The following is a 22,143-nucleotide window of genomic DNA, read 5'->3' on the forward strand; positions in this document are numbered from 1 at the left end:
TGTAGTCCCAGCTACTCGGGAGGCTGAGGTGGGGAATTGCTTGAACCTGGGGAGGCGGAGGTTGCAGTGAGCTGAGATTGCGCCACTGCACTCCAGTCCAGGCGACAGAGCGAGACTCCGCCTCAAAAAAAAAAAAAAAAAATACCCATGTGGGCGGATCACCTGAGGTCAGGAGTTCGAGACCAGCCTGGCCAACATGGCAAAACCCTGTCTCTACTAAAAACACAAAAATTAGCCAGGCATGCACACCTGTAATCCCAGCTACTTGGGAGGCTGAGGCACAAGAATCTTTTGAACCCAGGAGGTGGAGACTACAGTGAGTTGAGACTGCGCCACTGCACTCTAGCCTGGGTGACAGAATGAAACTCCGTCTCAAAAAACAAAACAAAACAAAACAAACAAACAAACAAACTCGTGTGATCCCCTAAAGCAAGGGTTGGCACACTTTCCATTAACAGGCTAGACAGGAAAGCATTTGGCCTTCATGGGCTGTGTGGTCTAAAACAACTGCTTAATTCTGCTGGTGCCTCACAGACGAGACACATGACTGGGCATCGCAGGTTCCCACAGGGGACTGAGAACAGGCAGGGTCCAGATCTGGCCTGTGGGCTACAGCTGGCTGACCCTGCCCCAGAAGGACCTCACAACTCCCCTACAGCATGAGGAACACTGGTCTAGAAAACCTGTATTTTAAAACACATTGAGCTGGAAGCAGTGGTTCACACCCGTAATAACAACACTTTGGGAGGTCATGGCAAGAGGATTACGTGAGCCCAGGAGTTTGAGACCAGCCTGGGCAACATAGCAGATCTTGTCTATAAAAAACAAACAAAAAAAATTAGTCCGGCATGGTGGCTTAGCCTGTAGTCCCAGCTATTCAGGAACTAAGACAAGAGGATCACTTGAGTCCAGGAACTTGAGGCTGCAGTGAGCAGTGATCGCGCCATTGCACTCCAGCATGGGTGACAGGGCAAGACCTGTGTATGGTGGCACATGCCTATAATCCCAGTTACTTGGGAGGCTGAGGCAGGAGAATCTCTTGAACCCGGCAGGCAGAGGTTGCATGCAGTGAGACAAGATCACACCACTGCACTCCAGCCTGGGTGACAGAGTGAGACTCTGTCTCAAAAATAAATAAATAAATAAATAAATAAAGAGAAACAAATCCAAAACCCAGCATCCACTAAATAATTATCGCATAGCACAAGGACGATATGAAGATACATAAAGTCTCAAAAATATCTAGCACTTGAAATAGTCACAAACAAGGAAGCTACCACAATGAATTTCAGACTCGTTCTAAAACAAGCAGTTGGGATGCCGCCCTCACCTTGATGGACTGAGTCTCAAATGTGGATGGCAACATGTTGGGGAAGAGCTTCACAGCAACAGGCAGCAGAAACTCCATGAACGGCACCACCACGAACACGAGGAATGGCACCAGGCGGAAGAGGTCAGCACAGATCCGGAGAAACTGGAACGGGGTGGAATCCATCAGAGGGGAGCAGAGCACATGTGACAACAGGGGCAAGGGGTGTGAGCATTTCTCCTATAACAGTTTATAGGCACAACCTCAGGCAGCGACTCACAGGACCCACTGAGGACTCTAAGTTCTAGAACTACTCAGCAGACCACTCCCGAAACCCACTTTTTTCTCAGGGTCCAAAGCAAGTACCAGCAGCCTCCAGAAAAGCAGGGTATAGTGCTGACACCAAGGGCCACTAGGTGCTCCCAGCGATCCGGTCCTCCAAGGACACTGGCCAGCAATCCGGGCTCGGGGACCAGCAAGTGAGGGCTGCAGGCTGAGGACTGGGCATGACTAGAGTAGTGAGGGGTCACCAGGATGGGCTGACCCATACCTTCTCCTGGAGGGTGCTCTAGAAGGAGGGCTTCTCTTGTGTTTCCTAAGACTATACTACAAAGCAATCATTAGGAAAAAACCCAAGTATTTCATTGACATAAACAAACTAGTGCTTGATGCCATTAAAGAAACACCCAATTTGAAACAATCAGAAATCCCTGTGAAGCCTGAACAACTGCTGGAAAACAGCATGCGTGATGCTGCCCCTCCTCGGTGCTGCTCACATGGGTCCTTTGGCCAAGGTGTTCTGTGTAGTTCCTACGTTTCCACTGGCAACAAGTGAGCATTCCCAGGGAGACGCCCTGAGAGCAGCAATGTCCTCCTCCTCCTCATCAGCCTCTTTCTCCCGACCCTGCATTCATGGAGCCAGCCTCCACTCTCATGGACACAAAACAGAAGCTGCCTAACTCTCCTACCTGTCATCTGTAGGAGGGGAGAACCCTGCCTTCCTGTACATTCATTTTTCTATTTATTATTGCACTGGACCCATGGACTCCTATATTTTTTCACTGATTTACAATTTACGGCTGTCTTTATTCCCAAACGGTGCCATATTTGGGCAGGACATATCCTTAAAGCTGGCACATGTGTTTTTTGATATGCCTCATTAATTTTTTTAGCAGTTCTACTGAGGTGTAATTTATATACCATAATATTCACCTATTTTAAATAAATTTGATGATTTTTGGTAAATTTATACATTGTGAAGTCATCACTAAAATCCAAATTTACAACTTTTTTTTTTTTTTTTTTTGGAGATGGCATCTAGCTCTGTCACCCAGGCTGAAGTGCAATGGTGCGATCTCGGATCATTGTATTTTCACCTCCCTGGTTCAAGCGATTCTCCTGCCTCAGCCTCCCAAGTACCTGGGATTACAGACATGCGCCACTAAGCCCAGCTAACTTTTTTATATTTTTGGTAGAGACAGGGTTCACCATGTTGGCCAGGCTGGTCTCAAGCTGCTGACCTCAGGTGATCTGCAGCGCTGGCCTCCCAAAGTGCTGGGTTACAGGCGTGAGCCACCGCACCCAAACAAGAAAATAACTTCTTAAATATTTTAAACACAAAAGCAGAACTACAAATTCCATCCTCTTAGAGCACATTTTTTTTTTGAGACGGAGTCTTGCTCTTTCGCCCGGGCTGGAGTGCAGTGGCCGGATCTCAGCTCACTGCAAGCTCCGCCTCCCGGGTTTTACACCATTCTCCTGCCTCATTCTCTACTGCCTCCGGAGTAGCTGGGACTACAGGCGCCCGCCACCTCGCCCGGCTAGTTTTTTGTATTTTTAATAGAGACGGGGTTTCACCGTGTTAGCCAGGATGGTCTCGATCTCCTGACCTCGTGATCCGCCCGTCTCGGCCTCCCAAAGTGCTGGGATTACAGGCTTGAGCCACCGCGCCCGGCCCTAGAGCACATTTAAGTGCACAGAATTATCTTTATTTTTTTAAATTTTTTTGAGACCGAGTCTCGCTCTGTCTCCAGGATGTAGTGTGGTGGCGCGATCTCAGCTCACTGCAACCTCTGCCTCCCGGGTTCAAGTGATTCTCCTGCCTCAGCCTCCTGAGTAGCTAGGATTACAGGCGCCTGCCACCACACCCGGCTAATTTTTGTACTTTTAGTAGAGACGGGGTTTCACCATGTTGGCCAGGATGGTGTCAATCTCTTGACCTCCTGATCGGCCCGCCTCGGCCTCCCAAAATGCTGGGATTACAGGCGTGAGCCATGGAGCCTGGCCATGATTATCTTTAAAAAGGAAGGCTGGTGCCGGGTGCAGTGGCTCATGCCTGTGATCCCAGCACTTTGGGAGGCCAAGGCAGCAGGACTGCTTGAGGTCAGGAGTTTGAGACCAGCCTTGGCAACACAGTGAGATCCGGTCTCTACAAAAAATTTAAAAATGAGCCTGGTATAGTAGCATGTATCTGTGGTCCCAGCTACGTGGGAGGCTAAGGTGGGAGGATCCCTTATGCTTGGGAGGGCTGAGGCTTCGGTTAGCTATGAGGGCGCAATTGCATCCAGCCTGGGTAGGGGAGCGAGATCCTATCTCAAAAATAAAAATAAGTAAATAAATACTAGAGCCACACAAACGTGATATAAACCCCAAGAGTTAGAAACCATGAGGTGTTCTTGGGAGGAAAGGATGGAGCGGACAGGAGATGAGGCTGCACCTGGGAGGGTGGACTTGCTTCTCAAACAGGGCTGCGCTCTCTGCGGCCCATGGTGTCCCATGGCTATCACAGAAGCAAACAGTATCTGTGCTGAAGAAAACTAGCTCACCACCTACATCATACAAGGTGTACCCCTCTGAAGTGAGATTCCATCTCTTTTAAATTAAAAAAACTAACTAAAAATAAACTAATCGAGCTTTTAGACTTAAAAACACAGGCATTGAAAATAAAACCTCAGTGGCTGCATTAAATAAGATTACTTCAGCTGAAAAGAAAATGAGTAAAACAGAGAGAAGACATCTAGATTGCAGCCCCGAGACGAAGACAGAAAATGGAGAATCTTTTCAGAACCGTGAAGGACAGCAGAAGCTGGTGCACCAGAGGCCAAACCAGGAGCCCCAGAGTCTGGGCACTGGTGAGCGAGCAGGTTCTACGACAGATGGCAGATGTGGAACCTTGGGGTCAGGAGCATGGATCCCAACAATAAAAACAAACTCACCCAGAGAGACACACACAGCCCTCCAGACAAACCTGGAAGCAATAAGACAGACAGGGCCTGCACCTGCACCAGAAGTGCAACTGTGCCGATGCAGACCCCTCCCTGGAAACAGCAGCGGGGAGGGGGAATGGCATCGAGAGGGTCAAGAGTGGGTGGAGGTGTGTGCTGAAAACTGCTGGTGGGAAAGAGGTGAAACATCAGCAGACGGTGATGCAATTCAATTTAGTGGCTAGGTGGGCCTTTCCATAGGTGCGGCGTTATGAAAGGTATTAGTTCCTGGCTCAACTGCCCTTGTTACAGTCTTTCGTGATAATATTAGGTGTGTCAGGCCTCGGGGGCAGGCCTCTGACCTCCCTACCCTCCTTTCACCTGCCCTCAGGCAGGTCACTAATCTTCCCAGCTTCTTTTTTTTTTTTTTTTTTTTTTGAGACGGAGTCTCGCTCTGTCGCCCAGGCTGGAGTGCAGTGGCCGGATCTCAGCTCACTGCAAGCTCCGCCTCCCGGGTTCACGCCATTCTCCTGCCTCAGCCTCCCGAGTAGCTGGGACTACAGGTGCCCGCCACCTCACCCGGCTAGTTTTTGTATTTTTAGTAGAGACGGGATTTCACCGTGTTAGCCAGGATGGTCTCGATCTCCTGACCTCGTGATCCACCCGACTCGGCCTCCCAAAGTGCTGGGATTACAGGCTTGAGCCACCGCGCCTGGCCCCAGCTTCTTGACTACGGGTTTTAAGACCCTCCCTAAAGAGGGTTCTGCCCTATGCCCTGAGGAAAGGAATGCCCAAGAGGACTGGTTCAAGGAGCTTCCAGAAAGCTGAATATGGTAGAGGTTCACCGGGAGTTGCGACCCGGGAAGCATGGAAGCTCCATGCCCCTTCCCTGTACATACCTTGCCTTATGGTCTCTTCACCTGTATCCTTCGCACTATCCTTTTTTTTTTTGAGACGGAGCCTCGCTCTGTCACCCAGGCTGGAGTGCAGTGGCCGGATCTCAGCTCACTGCAAGCTCCGCCTCCCGGGTTCCCGCCATTCTCCTGCCTCAGCCTCCAGAGTAGCTGGGACTACAGGCACCCGCCACCTCGCCCGGCTAGTTTTTGTATTTTTAGTAGAGACGGGGTTTCACTGTGTTAGCCAGGATGGTCTCGATCTCCTGACCTCGTGATCCGCCCGTCTCGGCCTCCCAAAGTGCTGGGATTACAGGCTTGAGCCACTGCGCCCGGCCCGCACTATCCTTTATGCTAAACTGATAAGTGTTTCCCTAAGTTCTGTGAGCCACTCCAGCAAATTAATCGAACCCAAAGTGGGGGTGGGGGTGCCATCACACCTCATGTAGCCCATAAATACATGGACCTACTATGTACCCACAAAAATAAAAAATTAAAACAATTTAAAAACAAAGAGGGGGCCAGGCATAGTGGCCCATGCCTATAATCCCAGCACTTTGCGAGGCCAAGGCAGGTGGATCACTTGAGGCCAGGAGTTTGAGGGCAGCCTGGCCAACATGGTGAAACCCCTCTCTACTAAAAATACAAACATTAGCCAGGTGTGGTGGCACATGCCTGAAATCCCAGCTACTCAGGTGGCTGAGGCAGGAGAATCACTTGAACCCAGGAGGCAGAGGTTGCAGTGAGCCAAGACTGTGCCACTGCACTCAAGCCTGGGCGACAGAGTGAGACTCTGTCTCAAAAAATAAAAATAAAAACGAAGAGGGGTTGGTGGGAACCTAACTTGAAGCCAGTCTGTCGGAAGTTCTGAGAGGCCTGGACTTGAGACTGGTGGGCGGCATCTTGGGGACTGAGTCCTCACCCTGTGGGATCTGGTGTTATCTCCGGGTAGATGTTGTCAGAACTGAATCAGAGGACACCCAGCTGGTGTCTGCTGTGTGGTCTTCTATGTGGATGACTGTTGCAGTGGAGGGGAGATGAAATACACCGGTAAACCGAGTTTTTCCTAGGCAATAGGTTTTTTTCTCTACCAAACAGAAAGCAAGCCCTAAAAATAACTTTCAAACAATCTATAGAGTGAAAAGAATTTGGGCACGGCCCAGCACAGTGGCTCACACCTGTAATCCCGACATTTTAGGAGGCTGAGGTGGGAGGACTGTTTAAGCCCAGGAGTTTGAGACCAGCCTGGGCAACAAAGTGAGACCCTGGATCTATAAAAAACAAGTAGCCAGGTGTGGTAGTACAAGCCCGTGGTCCCAGATACTCGGGAGGATCGCCCATGCCCCGGAAATTGTGCTACTGCACTCCAGCCTGGGTGGTACAGCAAGAAAAAAAAGAAAGGACTGGACGTGTCCCCATTACCTGCCTGCGCTCCCGGCGGGTCAGGGTGTGGCCGTTGAGGATGCGCCAGAGCATGCGTGCTGCGATCTTGGTGTCGATCCATAGCAGGCGGAAGCCATGGTAGTAGTGCTTCAGCTCGTCCAGCACCCTCTGCCCCAGGGACTTCTTTACCACCACCTCTGCGGGGGGGCTGTACACTGGGCCGCCTTCCTCCAGCTTCTTGTTTTTGTCCTTCAAGGACTTGAGGGACTTCTCTACTACCGAGTCATCGCCAACAGGGCGTGAAGAGTGCCAGCTGCGCACAGGAAGGCACCGAGGTCCCATGACCACAAAACCCACAGAGGTAGAGGTCCATGGCGCTCCCAACACCGTGTGAAGGCACTCGGGTCTCAGAGTCCAACAGCCGAGGTGATCGCCTCTGAAGGATGGGTACACAGGGTGGATGGAAGTGCAGCAGCCAAATGGAACATTCCTTGAAAAGGGAAGAGTAGAAAACAGTAGTAAGGGCCGGGCGCGGTGGCTCAAGCCTGTAATCCCAGCACTTTGGGAGGCCGAGTCGGGTGGATCACGAGGTCAGGAGATCGAGACCATCCTGGCTAACACGGTGAAACCCCGTCTCTACTAAAAAATACAAAAAACTAGCCGGGCGAGGTGGTGGGCGCCTGTAGTCCCAGCTGCTCGGGAGGCTGAGGCAGGAGAATGGCGTGAACCCGGGAGGCGGAGCTTGCAGTGAGCCGAGATCCGGCCACAGCACTCCAGCCTGGGGGACAGAGCGAGACTCCGTCTCAAAAAAAAAAAAAAAAAAAGAAAACAGTAGTAAGAGCCAGGACTAGCCTTTGACAGCTCAGCACCAAACACCAACAGCAGCAAAACCCACATGCCCCGTGCCATGCTATGTCACAACCACACACAATAATCCCACCTACTTCCTGATGTTTGCACTGCCCCGGGGAGCCCTTCGGAAGGGAGGCCAGGACAGCGTGCAGCCCACTCAGCCCCACACCTCGTCGGACAGCAGCATGGGCTCGCTGATCCCCACAGCAGGGCGGGCAGGGCAGACACAAACACAATCAGCAACGGATGGATCCCTGGGTGGGTCTCCCAGGCCCACTCCCAGAGCCTTGGGGAGGTGGGTGCATTGCTTTGACACTTCGTGGGGGAATGGAGGGCAGAGTAGAGACTTTGTTGACTTTGGAGGTCTTCTCCTCCAACAAGTGACTTTCCGGAAAGACCCATGGCTCTTGAGCAAGACTTGCAGATCAGTAAGGGCGCTCCCTGACCTCAGATCTCTACACTAGCTGCCTGCAGGCACGGGAGCAAAACAGCAAAATCCAAAGAATAAGGCCCAAGGCCCATCTCCTCCTCCTCTATGCACCTGTCCACTGTGGCACCAGCAGGCTCTGAGATCAGAGCCTCACACCTGCCCCTTTGCCTGGACATCCCTAGCTCACGTCCTTGCTTCACTCAGACCTCCCTGACCACTGCACCGCTCTGGCCTCTCATCCACAGTGCTGCCTCCTAGCGGGTGCCCTGCTGACATCTGGCCATCTTAGAGACCAGGTGCACACTGTGTGCACCACACTTGCTTTCTCCCAACTGGAATGTGGGTCTGCGAGGGCCAGAGAGCAGGCTCAAGGCCTCACAGGCGGCAGCGGGAGGCTGGCACTAACCCGGACCCATCTCGGTCCAAGCTGCATCGGCCCCAGCAGCCGCCTGTGCCGTATCCATCACAGAAAGGCCTTGAGGAAGCCACTGCAGCCCAAGCATCTGCAGCACAGACTGTGCCTGGCCCAGAACCTATGGTTTGTGTGCAACACAGAGACCATCATTTGACCGCAGCGTGGTGCCACAACACCATTTACAGTCCAAAATTCAAACAGCTGACCTGTGCGAGGCCCTTTCAGGCTCACGATCTCCTGCGTGTCTTGCCTGGCACACTAGAAATTCCCCTGCAATTGGGCACAGATCCCCCCTGGTTGGCCCGAGCTCACCTAAAAGTCCATGTGTGTCACATAACTTCACATCAGCTCCTCCTGCTTCCATCAGCTCTCTGTGCCTGGCCTGATGCCAGCGGCAAAGCCCGAGTTCCGGAGCAGACTGTTGGAGCTCAAATTCCAGCTCCACTACTTACTGCTGTGTGACCTTGACTGAGTAATTTAACCTCTCTGTGCTTTGGGAGCATTCCTCGTGAATTCGTGTGTTAACAGATACTAAGTACCAGGACGGTAACTGCGACATGGGAACACCCACCAACGATGTGGCTCCTGTGATTACCATCGCCTCACAGCCTCCGAGAAGCCACCGATCAGAGCTGGAAGCCAGGCGGGGACTCTTAGGACTTGCTGCTTGTTTCTCAGATGGGGATCCTGGGGGCCTGCAGACACAGGCCTGTCTCGGCTTGCAGCCCGGAGAGGGCAGTGCGACTGCTGCAGGGCACTGTCAGCCCAGGGCAGCTTAGAGTGAGCACACACCAGGATCAGAAGCCCAGGCAGCAGGGGCTCCTCTCTGTACCAGTAATGGTCTGGGATCTCCCACAAGAACTCTCTCAGGCTCAGAGTCTTCCCTCAATTACAGACATGCAAACCCAACACTGACCTCATGGAAAGGTTCTCAAGAATACGGGAAACAGACACATGGAAGGTGCCTGGTGGACACCAGTGAGGCCTGGGAGGGGCAGAAAGGGGGACAGGCACCCCCCCTTGGTCACCTCCCCAGTCCCTGTGAGGGCAGCTCCAGGCTCTCTCCAGGGTGGCCCAGCCCCACCCACCATGTCTCTAGGTTCTCCCCAGCTCTGGGGTCACCTCTGAGCCAGGAAGAGGCCCCTGAATCCACACAGTCCTGAGTCAAGGCATGCCGAGGGCTGAGCCACACAGAATGCAGCAGAGCCCATGCAGGCTCAGACTGCCCCCTGGCCAGGCTGTGTTCCTTCTGTGAGGTGGGCTCACCTCCCAGTGTGGGTGACGACAGTGCCCGTGCATGGGAACACACCTCCTCCCTACATCAAGCTAAATTACACAACTTTCCAACCCTCAGTTAGCAAGGAAGATGGTGGCTTCCACAAGAAGGCATGATGCCAGCAGTCACGGGGTGTTGACAGGCAAAGACGAAGACTCAAAAAAACAGACCAGGCAGAGAAGCACAAGGCGGACTCAGTGAAGGCAGGGAGCCATCCAGAGTTGGACACACCCACAGGGGCCTGGTCCTCACCACAGTAACATCCCCCGGCAAATCCCATCAGCATTCACACTAAGTACAGATTTAGAAACAAAAATAGCCTCACATCAGCTGAGGTCTCCCCACTGAATGAGATTCAGGTTTGCTGGGTCTCACAACTGCTGTCTGACAGTCTGCTTAGCCAAAGTCTGGGCGCTGCTTCTCTGCCTTTGTTTCTATGGGAAAGAAGGCTGGAAGCTGATACATAATGTCCATGATGTTCTCTTGGATCAAAACTACTCTGGCAGGGCGCAGTGGCTCACATCTGTAATCCCAGTGCTTTGGGAGGCCAACGTGGGTGGATCACTTGAGGCCAGGAGTTCAAGACCAGCCTGGCCAACATAGTGAAACCCTGTCTCTACTAAAACTACAAAAATTAGCAGGGCGTGGTGGCACACACATGTAATCCCAGTTACTTGGAGGGCTGAGGCATGAGAACTGCTTGAAGCTGGGAGGTGGAGGCAGCAGGGAGGCAGAGGCTACAGTGAGCCAAGACTGTGCCACCGCACTCCAGCCTAGGTAACAGAGTGAGATTGTCTTAAAAAAAAACAAAAACCTCTATCAGCTGGGCACCATGGCTCACACCTATAATCCCAACACTACACGAGGCCAAGGAAGGAGGGCTGCTTAATTCCAGGAATTTGACCCTAGCCTGGGCAACATAGTGAGAACCTGTCACTACAGAAAAAAAAAAAAAAAAAAAAAAAAAGGCCAGGCGTGGTGGCTCACGCCTGTAATCCTAGCACTTTGGGAGGCTGTGGCGGGCGGATCACGAGGTCAGGAGTTTGAGACCAGCCTGGCCAATATGGTGAAACCCTGTCTCTACTAAAAATACAAAAATTAGCTGGGCGTAGTAGTACACGCCTATCATCTCAGCTACTTGGGAGGCTGAGGCAGGAGAATCACTTGAACCTGGGAGGCGGAGGTTGCAGTGAGCCAAGATTGTGCCATTACACCCCAGCCTGGGCGAAAGAGTGAGACTCCGTCCCCCGCTGCCCAAAAAAAATGATCCACCTACTTACCCTCAGAGATCTGGGCCATTTCAACTGAGGATTGCCTGCCTCTGTAAAATAACCGTTTAAAAAAACTAATGTAAATGGTTACCATTTATAGCTACTTATCTGGTGACTCCAGGTGTTTATACTGTGTGACCAAAATAAAAAGTAAAATTTTTTGGCTGCTGAAACATTACCACTATCCACAATTCTTTTTTTTTTGAGACACAGTTTTGCTCTGTCACCCAGGCTGGAGTGTAATGGCAAAATCTGGGCTCACTGCAACCTCCACCTTCCAGGTTCACAAAGTTTTCCTGCCTCAGCCACCGAGTAGCTGGGATTACAAGCATGTGCCACTACACCCAGCTAATTTTTGTATTTTTAGTAGAGATGAAGTTTCACCATGTTGGCCAGACTGGTCTCAAACTCCTAACCTCAAGTGATCTGCCTGCCTCAGCCTCCCAAAGTGCTGAGATTACAGGCATGAGCCACTGCATCTGGCCTCATCCACAATTATTATACATATATTTTTGAGACAGACTCTCCCTCAGTTGCCCAGCCTGAAGTGCAGTGGTGTGATCCTGGCTCACTGCAACCTCCACCTCTTGGGTTCAAGTGATTCTCCTGCCTCAGCCTCCCAAGTACCTGGGATTACAGGCGTGCACCATCACACCCAGTTATTTTCGTATTTTTAGTAGAGACGGGGTTTCACCATGTTGGCCAGGCTGGTCTTGAACTTCTGGCCTCAAGCGATCTGCCCACCTCAACTTCCCAAAGTGCTGGGATTAGAGACATGAGCTACTGTGCCTGGCCTCATCCATAATTCTTGATAAGTAAACAAGTCCATCAAAACAGCTGTACAGTCCTCATTGTTTAAATTTTCAAGTAGATGTTCAAAATTGGGAACTTTAAAAAAAGTTACGTGACTAAACTACAGCTTTTATGTTTTGTTGTTGTTGTTGAGACGAGTCTCGCTCTGTAGCCTAGGCTGGAGTGCAGTGGCGCCATCTCTGCTCACTGCAAGCTCCGCCTCCCGGGTCCCAGTTCAAGCAATTCTCCCGCCTCAGCCTCCCAAGTAGCTGGGATTACAGGAACATTCCACCATGCCCAGCTGATTTTTTAATTTTTATTAGAGATGGGGTTTCACCATGTTGGCCAGGCTGGTCTTGAACTCCTGACCTCGTGATCTGCCCACCTCAGTCTCCGGAAGTGTTGGGATTACAGGTGTGAGCCATCGTGCCCGGCCAGCTTTTGTTTTAGTATGAAATTTAAATGCTAAAAAGTTGCCTGACAAATTCAACATCCATTCCTAATAAAAACAGTAACAGACAGAACAAAGATTACTTAAACCCAAAAGCTAACATCATATGTCACAAACACTAGATTCTGTATTTTCTGCTATTGTGATACCGCATGACTGACTACAGCTGCTCTGACACAGACCTGGCTACCGAGCTAAGAACTGAAACCACCCCCGAAGCAGAAGCCCTGGGAAAGAAAAGGCAGACGATTACTGTGTACTAAGATCACAGCCATAAACTAAACCTGGGCTGCTACAAGAGCTGAACAAATAACAGGAAAGGGGTCAGATACAGAAAATTGTACAACTTAGCAACTTACGGGACAGCAATAATCACTTAGAAAAGACAATGAAAAGAAACAGAAAATAATAAACATCTGGAAATTATCTAAAATGCAATGCATGTGGCCTATACAAAGAAAATAGGCCAGGTGCAGTGGCTCATGCCTGTAATCCCAGCACTTTGGGAGGCCAAAGTCAGGAGGATTGCTTGAGTCCAGGAGTTTGAGACCAGCCTGGACAACACAGTGAGATCCTGTCTACAAAAAATACTGAAAAGAAAAAAATTTAGCAAGGCATGGTGGTACATGCCTGTAGTCCCAGCTACTCAGGAGGCTAAGGTGGGAGAATGGCTTGAGCCTGGGAGATCAAAGCTGCAGTGAGCCATGATTGCACCACTGCACTCCAGCCTGGGCAATAAACTGAATGAGACACTGTCTCAAAAAAAAAAAAAAAAAAAAAGTAATATTCCTTCCCAACTGCTTTGATGGGTTTAATGATACTTCAGTTACGATCCTAAAAAGACTGTTTTAGAAGTGAAATGGTTCAGCTCATCTAGAAGGACAAACAATCAAAGGAAAGTCCAGAGAGACGAGGTTTGGGGGAACTGGTCCCCAGGGAGGAACACCTGCTGGAGAACTCACTAAAGAAAATAACCGGCCGGGTGCGGTGGCTCAAGCCTGTAATCCCAGCACTTTGGGAGGCCGAGACGGGCGGATCACGAGGTCAGGAGATCGAGATCATCCCGGCTAACACGGTGAAACCCAGTCTCTACTAAAAAAATACAAAAAAATTAGCCGGGCGAGATGGCGGGCGCCTGTAGTCCCAGCTACTTGGGAGGCTGAGGCGAGAGAATGGCGTAAACCTGGGAAGCAGAGCTTGCAGTGAGCTGAGATCCGGCCACTGCACTCCAGCCTGGGCGACAGAGCGAGACTCCGTCTCAAAAAAAAAAAAAAAAAAGAAAATAACGGGAGCAGCTAGGTGTGGTAGCTCACGCCTGTAATTCCAGCACTTTGGGAGGTTGAGGTAGTTGGATCACCTGAGGTCAGGAGTTCAAGAAGAGCCTGGCCAATGTGGTGAGAATTTTGTATTTTCGTACTAAAAATGCAAAAATTGGCTGGGTGTAGTGGCGGCAGCTCTAATCCCAGCTACTAGGGAGGCTGAGGCAGGAGAATCACTTGAACCCAGGAGGCAGAGGTTGCAGTGAGCCGAGATCACGCCACTGCACTCCAGCCTGGTGACAGAGCGAGACTGTCTCAAAAAAAAAAAAAAAAAAAAAAAAAAAAAGAAAATGTAACCTTAAGTAAAAAGATATAAGAAAACCAATTTTTTTTTCTCATCCAAAGTTATAATAAAATTACGCTATTTGTGGACCTTAAAGTTGCAGTTTCTGCCAGGCATAGTGGCTCACACCTATAATCCCAGCACTTTGGGAGGCTAAGGTGGGTGGATCACGGGAGGTCAGGAGTTCAAGACCAGCCTGGCCAATGTGGTGAAACCCCATCTCCAATAAAAATACAAAAATTAGCCAGGTGCAGTGGAGCATGCCTGTAATCACAGCTACTTGGGAGACTGAGGCAGGAGAATCACTTGAACCTGGGAGGCAGAGGTTGCAGTCAGCCAAGCATGTGCCACTGCACTCCAGCCTGGGTGACAGAGCAAGACTGTCTCAAAAACAAAAACAAAAAAAGTTGCAGTTTCAAAAGAACCAACAGACATTAAATGAGACTTGCTGTACACCAAAATACTGACACTGGACACTTTGAAGGTGCAGTGGCCAGTGCCCACTCCAACTGGGAGTCCAAAAATTAAATTCCATTTAATTCCTTTTGGGGACAGGAAGACTTCTGTCCCCAGCCCTCCAAGTGCAACTGGGCACTGAGGTTAGGAATGTTTCTATACTTCCTAAAGATTAACTGAGGCGGCCGGGCGCGGTGGCTCAAGCCTGTAATCCCAGCACTTTGGGAGGCCGAGACGGGCGGATCACGAGGTCAGGAGATCGAGGTCATCCTGGCTAACATGGTGAAACCCCGTCTCTACTAAAAATACAAAAAACTAGCCGGGCGATGTGGCGGGCGCCTGTAGTCCCAGCTACTCGGGAGGCTGAGGCAGGAGAATGGCATAAACCCGGGAGGCGGAGCTTGCAGTGAGCTGAGATCCGGCCACTGCACTCCAGCCTGGGCGGCAGAGCGAGACTCCGTCTCAAAAAAAAAAAAAAAAAGATTAACTGAGGCATGTGACAATCATTTTCAAAATGGAAAGATAAAGGTTTAAAAGAAACAAACAACAGGAAAGTAGGATATACTGTTTCCCTCAAAAGTCAAGAGTCACTGGTGACTCTCCACCATTTTCAAACCCTGTTTTCAAATAGACAGGTGCAGAGTGATACTGATTTACTCACAGGCAGCTCCTCAACCCCAGGGTGTTGGCACAGCTGAGATGAGCAGGATCCCCCGGACTACCTATAACAGGAACAGGGGAAAATAAATAAGTAGTAAATCAGGGATTTATACTGGTATCTTTTTTTGTTGTTGGTTTTTGGAGTTTCGCTTCTGCGCCCAGGCTAGAGTGCAATGGCATGGTCTTGGCTTACTGCAACCTCCGCCTCTTGGGTTTAATCGATTCTCCTGCCTCAGCCTCCTGAGTAGCTGGAATTACAGGTGCCCACCACCATGCCCAGCTAATTTTTGTGTGTGTGTGTGTGTGTGTGTTTTGTTTTTTGTTTTTTTTAGTAGAGACTGTGGGGTTTTACCACATTGGCCAAGCTGATCTCAAACTGCTGACAGGTGATCTGCCTGCCTTGGCCTCCCAAAATGCTGGGATTGCAGGCATGAGCCACCGTGCCCAGCCTTTTGTTCATTTTTATTTATTTATTTGACTTTGCCCAGGCTGGAATGCAGTGGTACAATCACAGCTCACTGCTGCCTTGAACTCCTGGGCTCAAGGGATCCTTTTGCCTCAGCCTCCCAAGCAGCTGGGACTACAAGCATGCACCATCATGCCTGGCTAATTTTTGTAAAGACGGAGTTTCATTTTGTTGCCTATTTGCCTAGGCTGGTCTCCAACTTTTGGCATCAAGCGACCCTCCTGCATTGGTCTCCCAAAGTGTTGGGATTACAGGTATGAGCCACCACGCCCAGCCTGATATCTTCTAAGTCTGAAAGAAGGCGGGGCGCCGTGGCTCATTCCTATAATCCCAGCACTTTGGGAGGCAAAGGTGGGTGGATCACCTGAGGCCAGGAGTTCAAGACCAGCTTGACCTATGGTGAAACCTCGTCCCTACTAAAAATACAAAATTAGCTGGGCATGGTGGCGCATGCTTGTAATCCCAGCTACTTGGGAGGCTGAGTCAGGAGAATTGCTTGAATCTGGGAGGCAAAGATTGCAGTGGGCTGGATTGTATCATTGCACTCCAGCCTGGGCAACAAGAGTGCAACTCCGTCTCAAAAAGAAAAAAAAAAAGTCTGAAAGAGTACAGATCTCTTTTGTAGAAAGCTCTGTGTGTAAGTTTCTGGAACCCAGTTCTGAGTGTTGGAAGGTTTCAGAACACTGCTAAGTGAAGGGTCTGCCCCAGTTAGGAAAACAGTATCTCAAAGTAGTCCTAAAGAAAGATGGGGAGCCTCAAGTAGACCCTGGCTCCAGACACCCCAAGAGGGAAGCCAAGCAGGCCAGCCCTAGGGAGGGAGCACTCCTACCAGGTGGCACCATCCCCACTCACTTCAGCTGGCTCTGGGAGAAACATGATCTCTATGCAGACAGCCCTACAGAGCAAGCAATGACCCCAAGGGGCAAGAGCTGTAAGAATTACTACAACCACAGGCCGGGAGCGGTGGCTCATGCCTGTAATCCCAGCACTTTGGGAGGCCGAGGCGGGTGGATCACCTGAGGTCAGGAGTTCAAGACCAGCCTGGCCCACATGGTGAAACTCCATCTCCACAAAAAAAAAAAAAAAAATTAGTCAGGCATGATGGCAGGTGCGTGTAATGCCAGCTACTCGGGAGGCTGAGGCAGGATAATCACCCGAACCCGGGAGGTAGAGGTTGCAGTAAGCTGAGATCACGCCATTGCACTCAAAAAAAAAAAAAAAAAGAAAAGAAAAGAAAAAAAAAAAAGAATTACCAGAACCACAAATACCAAGAGTAAGCCATTTCTTGTATAAACGACAGTGATAAGTGTACAGCACATTTCTAGGATTTCAACATGTTTTTGATGCTTTCCCTAACTTGCTGTCGTTCCTACAAGCATAAAGTCGGAGTTAATTCATACTACTGACATTCAGACCCCACTGTGGTCAAACGTCATGCTGGGAACAAGACAGGAATAGGAGCAGCAGGGCCAGAGGCACCAGCCCATGGAGGTGCCAGGCAAGGCTGTGCAGAGGCTAGGTGGTGCCAGGAGCCAGCAGGTGGCACCTTGAGATGCCCAGTGGCCTTGAACCTCTAGGCAGTGGGGTTGCAATGAGTCCTCAGCCAGGGAGCAGAAAGTGCAGGTTTAGATGGGGGAGCTCACTCCAGCCAGCCACGAGAGCCACCGTGAGAGGAGGGACAGGATGGGGAGGGCAGGCACTGGCCCTGCTCCCAGCAGACCCACTTGACACTTCCCCTCATTCAACAGGAGGCAACCCTCGTGCTTTTCTGTGGGGAAGGACATTCCTAGCACGTGCCGCATTTAGGGCTTGTAACAGTCTGGTCTATAAATTGGGAGCTGGGTTAAGGGAAAAGTGTTAGCTATGTTCTCATACACATCAAGTTACATTTTAAGTTAAAATTTAAAAGCACAGTGCAAGTGAACACACCAAGACCCTTCTCACTCCAGCTGAGACCAGCTTTAGTCCCCCACCTTTCTTCATATGAACGGGGCCCAGCACATTCTCCACTATCCTCCCCACACCATGGCACCTTCGGCCCCTCCACCCCTGCCCTGGCCAGCTCCTGAGTCTCAAGGGCTTAGCCCAGCAAGCAGGAAGGCTGGCAGGTCCCCAGAGCTCCCTGATCTGCCCCCCACAGTGATCCTAACTTCTCTCTAACACTTGCTGTCCCACTGACTCCCTTACTAGGCTCTCCTCAAAACCTGTTCTGATGGCTTCTGTCCCCAGCTCTCCAAGGAACCCCCAGTCAAGGCCGTCCAGGGCGACGGGGATCACTGCTCCATGTCCCTCACGAGCACAGATGTCATCTGTGGCCAGGCCCTGCTGGGAGCCCTTCTGTTCTTTTTTCCAACATCAACGAATTCTCCAACTGGGAGTCCAACAATTTAATTCCATACTGACACTACCAAGAGTTAGTGCAGACCCCACAGGGTAAGGGCTCAGTCCCACAAGACTGCCCCCACTCCATATGCCCAGGCTGCCCACACTTCAGCTGACTACAAATTTGAGGGTTCCCATGACTGCCTTGGTTTTGATAATTCACAAGAATGACTCAGATGCCAGCAACGGGCTCTACTTACTATCACAGTTGATTATAAAGGGTGCCTAGGAACAACCAGCTAGAGAGGCCAAGACGCCAAGGCCAGAGAGGTCCTGAGCACAGGATCCTGTGTCCTGTGGAGCAGGGTGAACACCAATGGAAAGCCTTACCAGCCTCCTCACCTGGAAGTTCTCCTCAAGGCTTCCTGATTGATTACAGTTTGGCCTACTGGCCATGGGGACTGCACCAAATCTCCAAACCCTCTCCCTTCCCTGGAAGGGGCAGGAAGTTCCCACCCTCTAATCACCTCACGGCCAGCGCCTCAATCTATCTAAGGGCCTGCCTGGAGTCACCGCATTAGCATAAACTCAGGTGCTGTGATAACGAATAATAGAAGACACTCCCAAACTCACGCCGGTAATCCTAGCACTCTGGGAGGCCAGGGTGCGTGGACTGCTGTAGAGCTCAGGAGTTAAGCCTGGGCAATACAGAGAGACCCTGTCTCCACAACAAATAAAAAAAATCAGCTGGCAGGAGGATCGCTTAGAGGCTGCAGTGAGCCATGATCAAGTTTCTGCACTCCAGCCTGGGTGACAGAGCAAGACCCTGTCTCAAAATACAAATAAATGAAAAAAGACACTCCCATCATTCAGGAAACTTCCAGGGTTTTCAGCCCTCAGTGCTGGTGCCAGGATCGGGTCAAAGAACAAATATATTTCTTATCATAACACACCTTTCTTCACCTGGCTTCCAGGAGACAATGATCCCCTTGCGATCCTCCCTACCTGACCTCCACCTCCTCCCCAGGCAATCTCTTCCCAGACTTGAATATACACCCACCACAGGTCTGATGAGCACCGCACAGTCCACACCTCCAAGAACTCTCAATCACCCCCCGCATTGTGCTCCTCTCCAAGTCCTCCCCAGTTTCAACAAATAGCACTGTTGTCTCCAGGCAGCTCAGGCCAGAGGTCACCCACACAGCCCTTAGGGCCAACCCCGCTTCTACTCATAAAGCGGCTTCCTCCCAAAGAGGACAAGATGGAGAGGCAGGAGAAGAGTAATCGGGCAGTGAAAACCTGACAAACGCCACTTCAGCCTACCAATCAAGGTCATCATCAACAGTGACAAATCATTTGGACAGCATGGAGCCTAGACATGATGTGATGAGGATGCTTCACCTCTGGGGTCTTCCTCCAGAAAAACCATCTTTCCCAGCTTGATTATGAGGAAACATCAAGAAATGCCAGCACAGCAGCACCCTACACTCCACCTGAGCACTACTCCTCAAAGATGTCAAGGTCACTGCAGACAAGCAAAGCCTGAGAAGTAATCAAGATGGGTGGTGCAGATGGGTCCTGGGACAGAAAAAGGACCTTAAGTGAAGAATGGGAGAGTAAAGAAAATCTAAATACGTTATGGACTGTAGTGAACAGTAACAGATCAACGTCAGTTCATTAACTGTGACAACGAACCCTACTCATGTAAGATGTTAGTAGCAGGGGCCCGCAGCACTCCACTTGGTGTATCACTCATAGGGGTTCAGGGACCTCCTTCACAGTCCGCCCTGGGTTGTGCTGGCTCTGAAATCCCTACTGTTCTACCGCAGACCTGTCAGTGTCCCTGTCACAAAGTGCCGTAGTAACTACGGAAGACATTTGTATTCCTGAAATGACAAAATCACACATAAAAAGTTAATTATTATTTACCAAAAACCTGCTACATAAGCACGAAGTGGCAAAAGTACTTTTATCACCATCAAGAAGTCCAGAGAGAGCTCTAACATCTAACACAGCAACTAGAAAGACCAAATGCTGAGCTCCACCTTCAGACTGTGCAGTTTCACCACTCAACATCCTCCCACCACTCCAAAAGTTTTAGTGGCTAACCAGTCATTATTGTTAAAAATTACAAGAATTGGGGGCCAGGCGAGGTGGCTCATGCCTGTAATCCCAGCACTTTGGGAAGCTGAGGTGGGTGGATCACCTGAGGTCAGAAGTTCGAGACCAGCCTGGCCAACACGGAGAAAACCGTCTCTACTAAAAATACAAAAATTAGCCAGTCGTGGTGGTGGGTGCCTGTGATTTCAGCAACTCAGGAGGCTGAGGCAGGAGAATCACTTGATCCCAGGAGGTGGGGGTTGCAGTGAGCCAAGACCACACCACTGCACTTTAGCCTGAGCAACAGATCAAGACACTGTCTCCAAAAACAACAACAACAACAACAACATAAAACAAGAATTGGGAGGATACATTCAGGGCAACTTCAATCTATCTCTCTGGGGGTGCGGAACAGGGACAAGAATTGAAGCTGGGTGTCTGGGCATGGTGGCTCCTGTAATCCCAGCACTTTGGGAGGCCAAAGCAGGAGGATCACTTGAGCCTTGGAGCTCAAGACCAGGCTGGGCAACATATCGAGACCTGTCTCTACAAAAAATTACAAAAAAAAAAAAAAAAAAATTAGCTGGGTGTTGTGTGGCACAACTAACAACTTGGGAGGCTGAGGCAGAAGGACAGTTTGAGCCCAGGAGTTTGAGGTTCAGTGAGTATGATCGTACCACTGCACTAATTACTTTGAGTCCCCCTTAGCAAGTTTTATGTTTATTCCAATTTTACAAATAAGGACATAAGCTCAGGTAAGTTGGTTAACGAGAGAGAAGGAGGAGGTCGGCACACCCCGGAAGAGCATTCACTCCAGGCAGCACTTTAGGTTAGGGTGGCTAAGGCCATGCACCCTGAGGACCCTCAGGGCTTCGGAGTCCCCGTGTCCCCCGGGTGCAGGTCGCGGCCTAATCACACCACAGGGGTCTGTGGGTGCTGGCATCACCTCATGGGAGAGGGACCAGGAAGGCTCCTGCGGCCCAGCAGGTGCTGCTCGCCGGTGTCTGCCCTGCCCATCCAGTCTCGTCTCCGGGACCCCAAACGTGACTGAAGGGCACGGCCGTCCTCGTGCGTGGACGACACGTTCCACCGAGCTTACTCGCGCAGGACGCGCTAGGGCTGCCCAGCCCTTTAGAACTTTCCCAAGCCTGTCTCGGAGGCAGTGACCCGCGGGGACCCGGCCGCTTAAGGTCACAGCACCAGGCAGAGGCCCAGCGGCTCCGCCCGGCGCTGGCGGTCCAGCCCGCGATGAGATTCGGAGCCCCACCGGCCCGCAGGGGGTCCGGAGGCTGGGACCACCGGGACCCCGCATCACGTGACAACCAGCCCGAACCCCAGGGTCGTCCGCCCTCCCGACCCACCAGCCGGGAGCCGGCCCCGCCCTGGGGCGCCCGCCGCTTACCCCGCGGGGCGGTGACCCGAGACGGCGGAGGGAAGCGGGTGGGTGCCCGGCCGCGGCAGCTCCTCAGTAAGATGGACGCCATGTGCCCGGGCGCGGCAGCCGCTCAGGCCTCCCGAGCTGCCTCCTTCTCCTTCTCCGCGGCTGCCGCGTCTCTATGCCGTCCCGGCGGCGCCTCAGGCCCGGCCCGCGCGGACGGCTGACGGTGGCGCCTTGAAGCGCTCAGCTCAAGGACCCGGCACCGGCGGCGGCCTTGTCCCAGCACAGACGTCCAGAGGCGCAGGGCGGGGCGGCCAGGCCGCAATTCCCATTGGGCCCCTCAGCGCCCGCCGCCGGCCAGGTGAGGGGCGGACCGCACCACCGCGGACTACCGCTTCCGGCGTGCACCGGAACGGCCTGCACTCTGGGGCGCGGACTACCGATCCCGGCGTGCACCGGGGCGGCGGACTACCCCGAGGCGCGGACTACCGCTCCCGGCGTGCACCGGCACTGGAGCGACGAGCTTCCGGTGCTCGCTGTATCCTGGTTCCCGTCGTACCGTGGACGCCGCGGTTTGCAGCGTGGCGGCCGCAGGAGCTGAGGGAGTCGGCCGCGCTTGCGCGGGTATTGTCTTTTTGTCTCTGGGCGGCAGCAACACCGGGTGTCTCTGGACCTTTTCTGGGACTAAGTCCTGCACCCACGAGTAGAAAACGGCTCCTGGGAGCTTGGGGCTCCAAGGACAAGTCAGGGGACGCTGGGGATGGAGTGGCGCCCTCGTCGCCCTCGGCCGCGGGCCCTCGCCGGCCTCCCCTGCTCTGTGGCTCTACTCTCGGAGGTTTGCACTGCGGCGTGCGCAGCTCTGAGTGCCTCTTCCCTGCGTACCA

The 22,143-nt window shown here is 51.7% G+C and overlaps 1 protein-coding gene across 2 annotated transcripts in view; it reads right to left on the reverse strand.

Moving 5' to 3' along the window:
* LETM1 (leucine zipper and EF-hand containing transmembrane protein 1) overlaps positions 1 to 21,653 on the reverse strand; it is a 44,089-nt gene extending 22,436 nt beyond the window's left edge. For both annotated transcript variants that reach the window (XM_033213471.1, XM_033213470.1), the window contains exons 1-4: positions 21,284 to 21,653; positions 14,995 to 15,055; positions 6,828 to 7,278; positions 1,331 to 1,474 (exon numbers count right to left, since the gene is read on the reverse strand). In XM_033213471.1, the coding sequence (XP_033069362.1) occupies positions 1,331 to 1,474; positions 6,828 to 7,278; positions 14,995 to 15,055; positions 21,284 to 21,365 (738 nt within the window). In that variant the 5' untranslated portion in view covers positions 21,366 to 21,653. The remainder of the gene's footprint in view (positions 1 to 1,330; positions 1,475 to 6,827; positions 7,279 to 14,994; positions 15,056 to 21,283) is intronic.
* Between the last annotated feature and the right edge of the window lie 490 nt (positions 21,654 to 22,143).

The sequence above is a fragment of the Trachypithecus francoisi genome, unplaced genomic scaffold (assembly GCF_009764315.1).
Source record: "Trachypithecus francoisi isolate TF-2019V2 unplaced genomic scaffold, Tfra_2.0 Lachesis_group1, whole genome shotgun sequence".
In the NCBI taxonomy this organism is placed as follows: Eukaryota; Metazoa; Chordata; class Mammalia; order Primates; family Cercopithecidae; genus Trachypithecus; species Trachypithecus francoisi.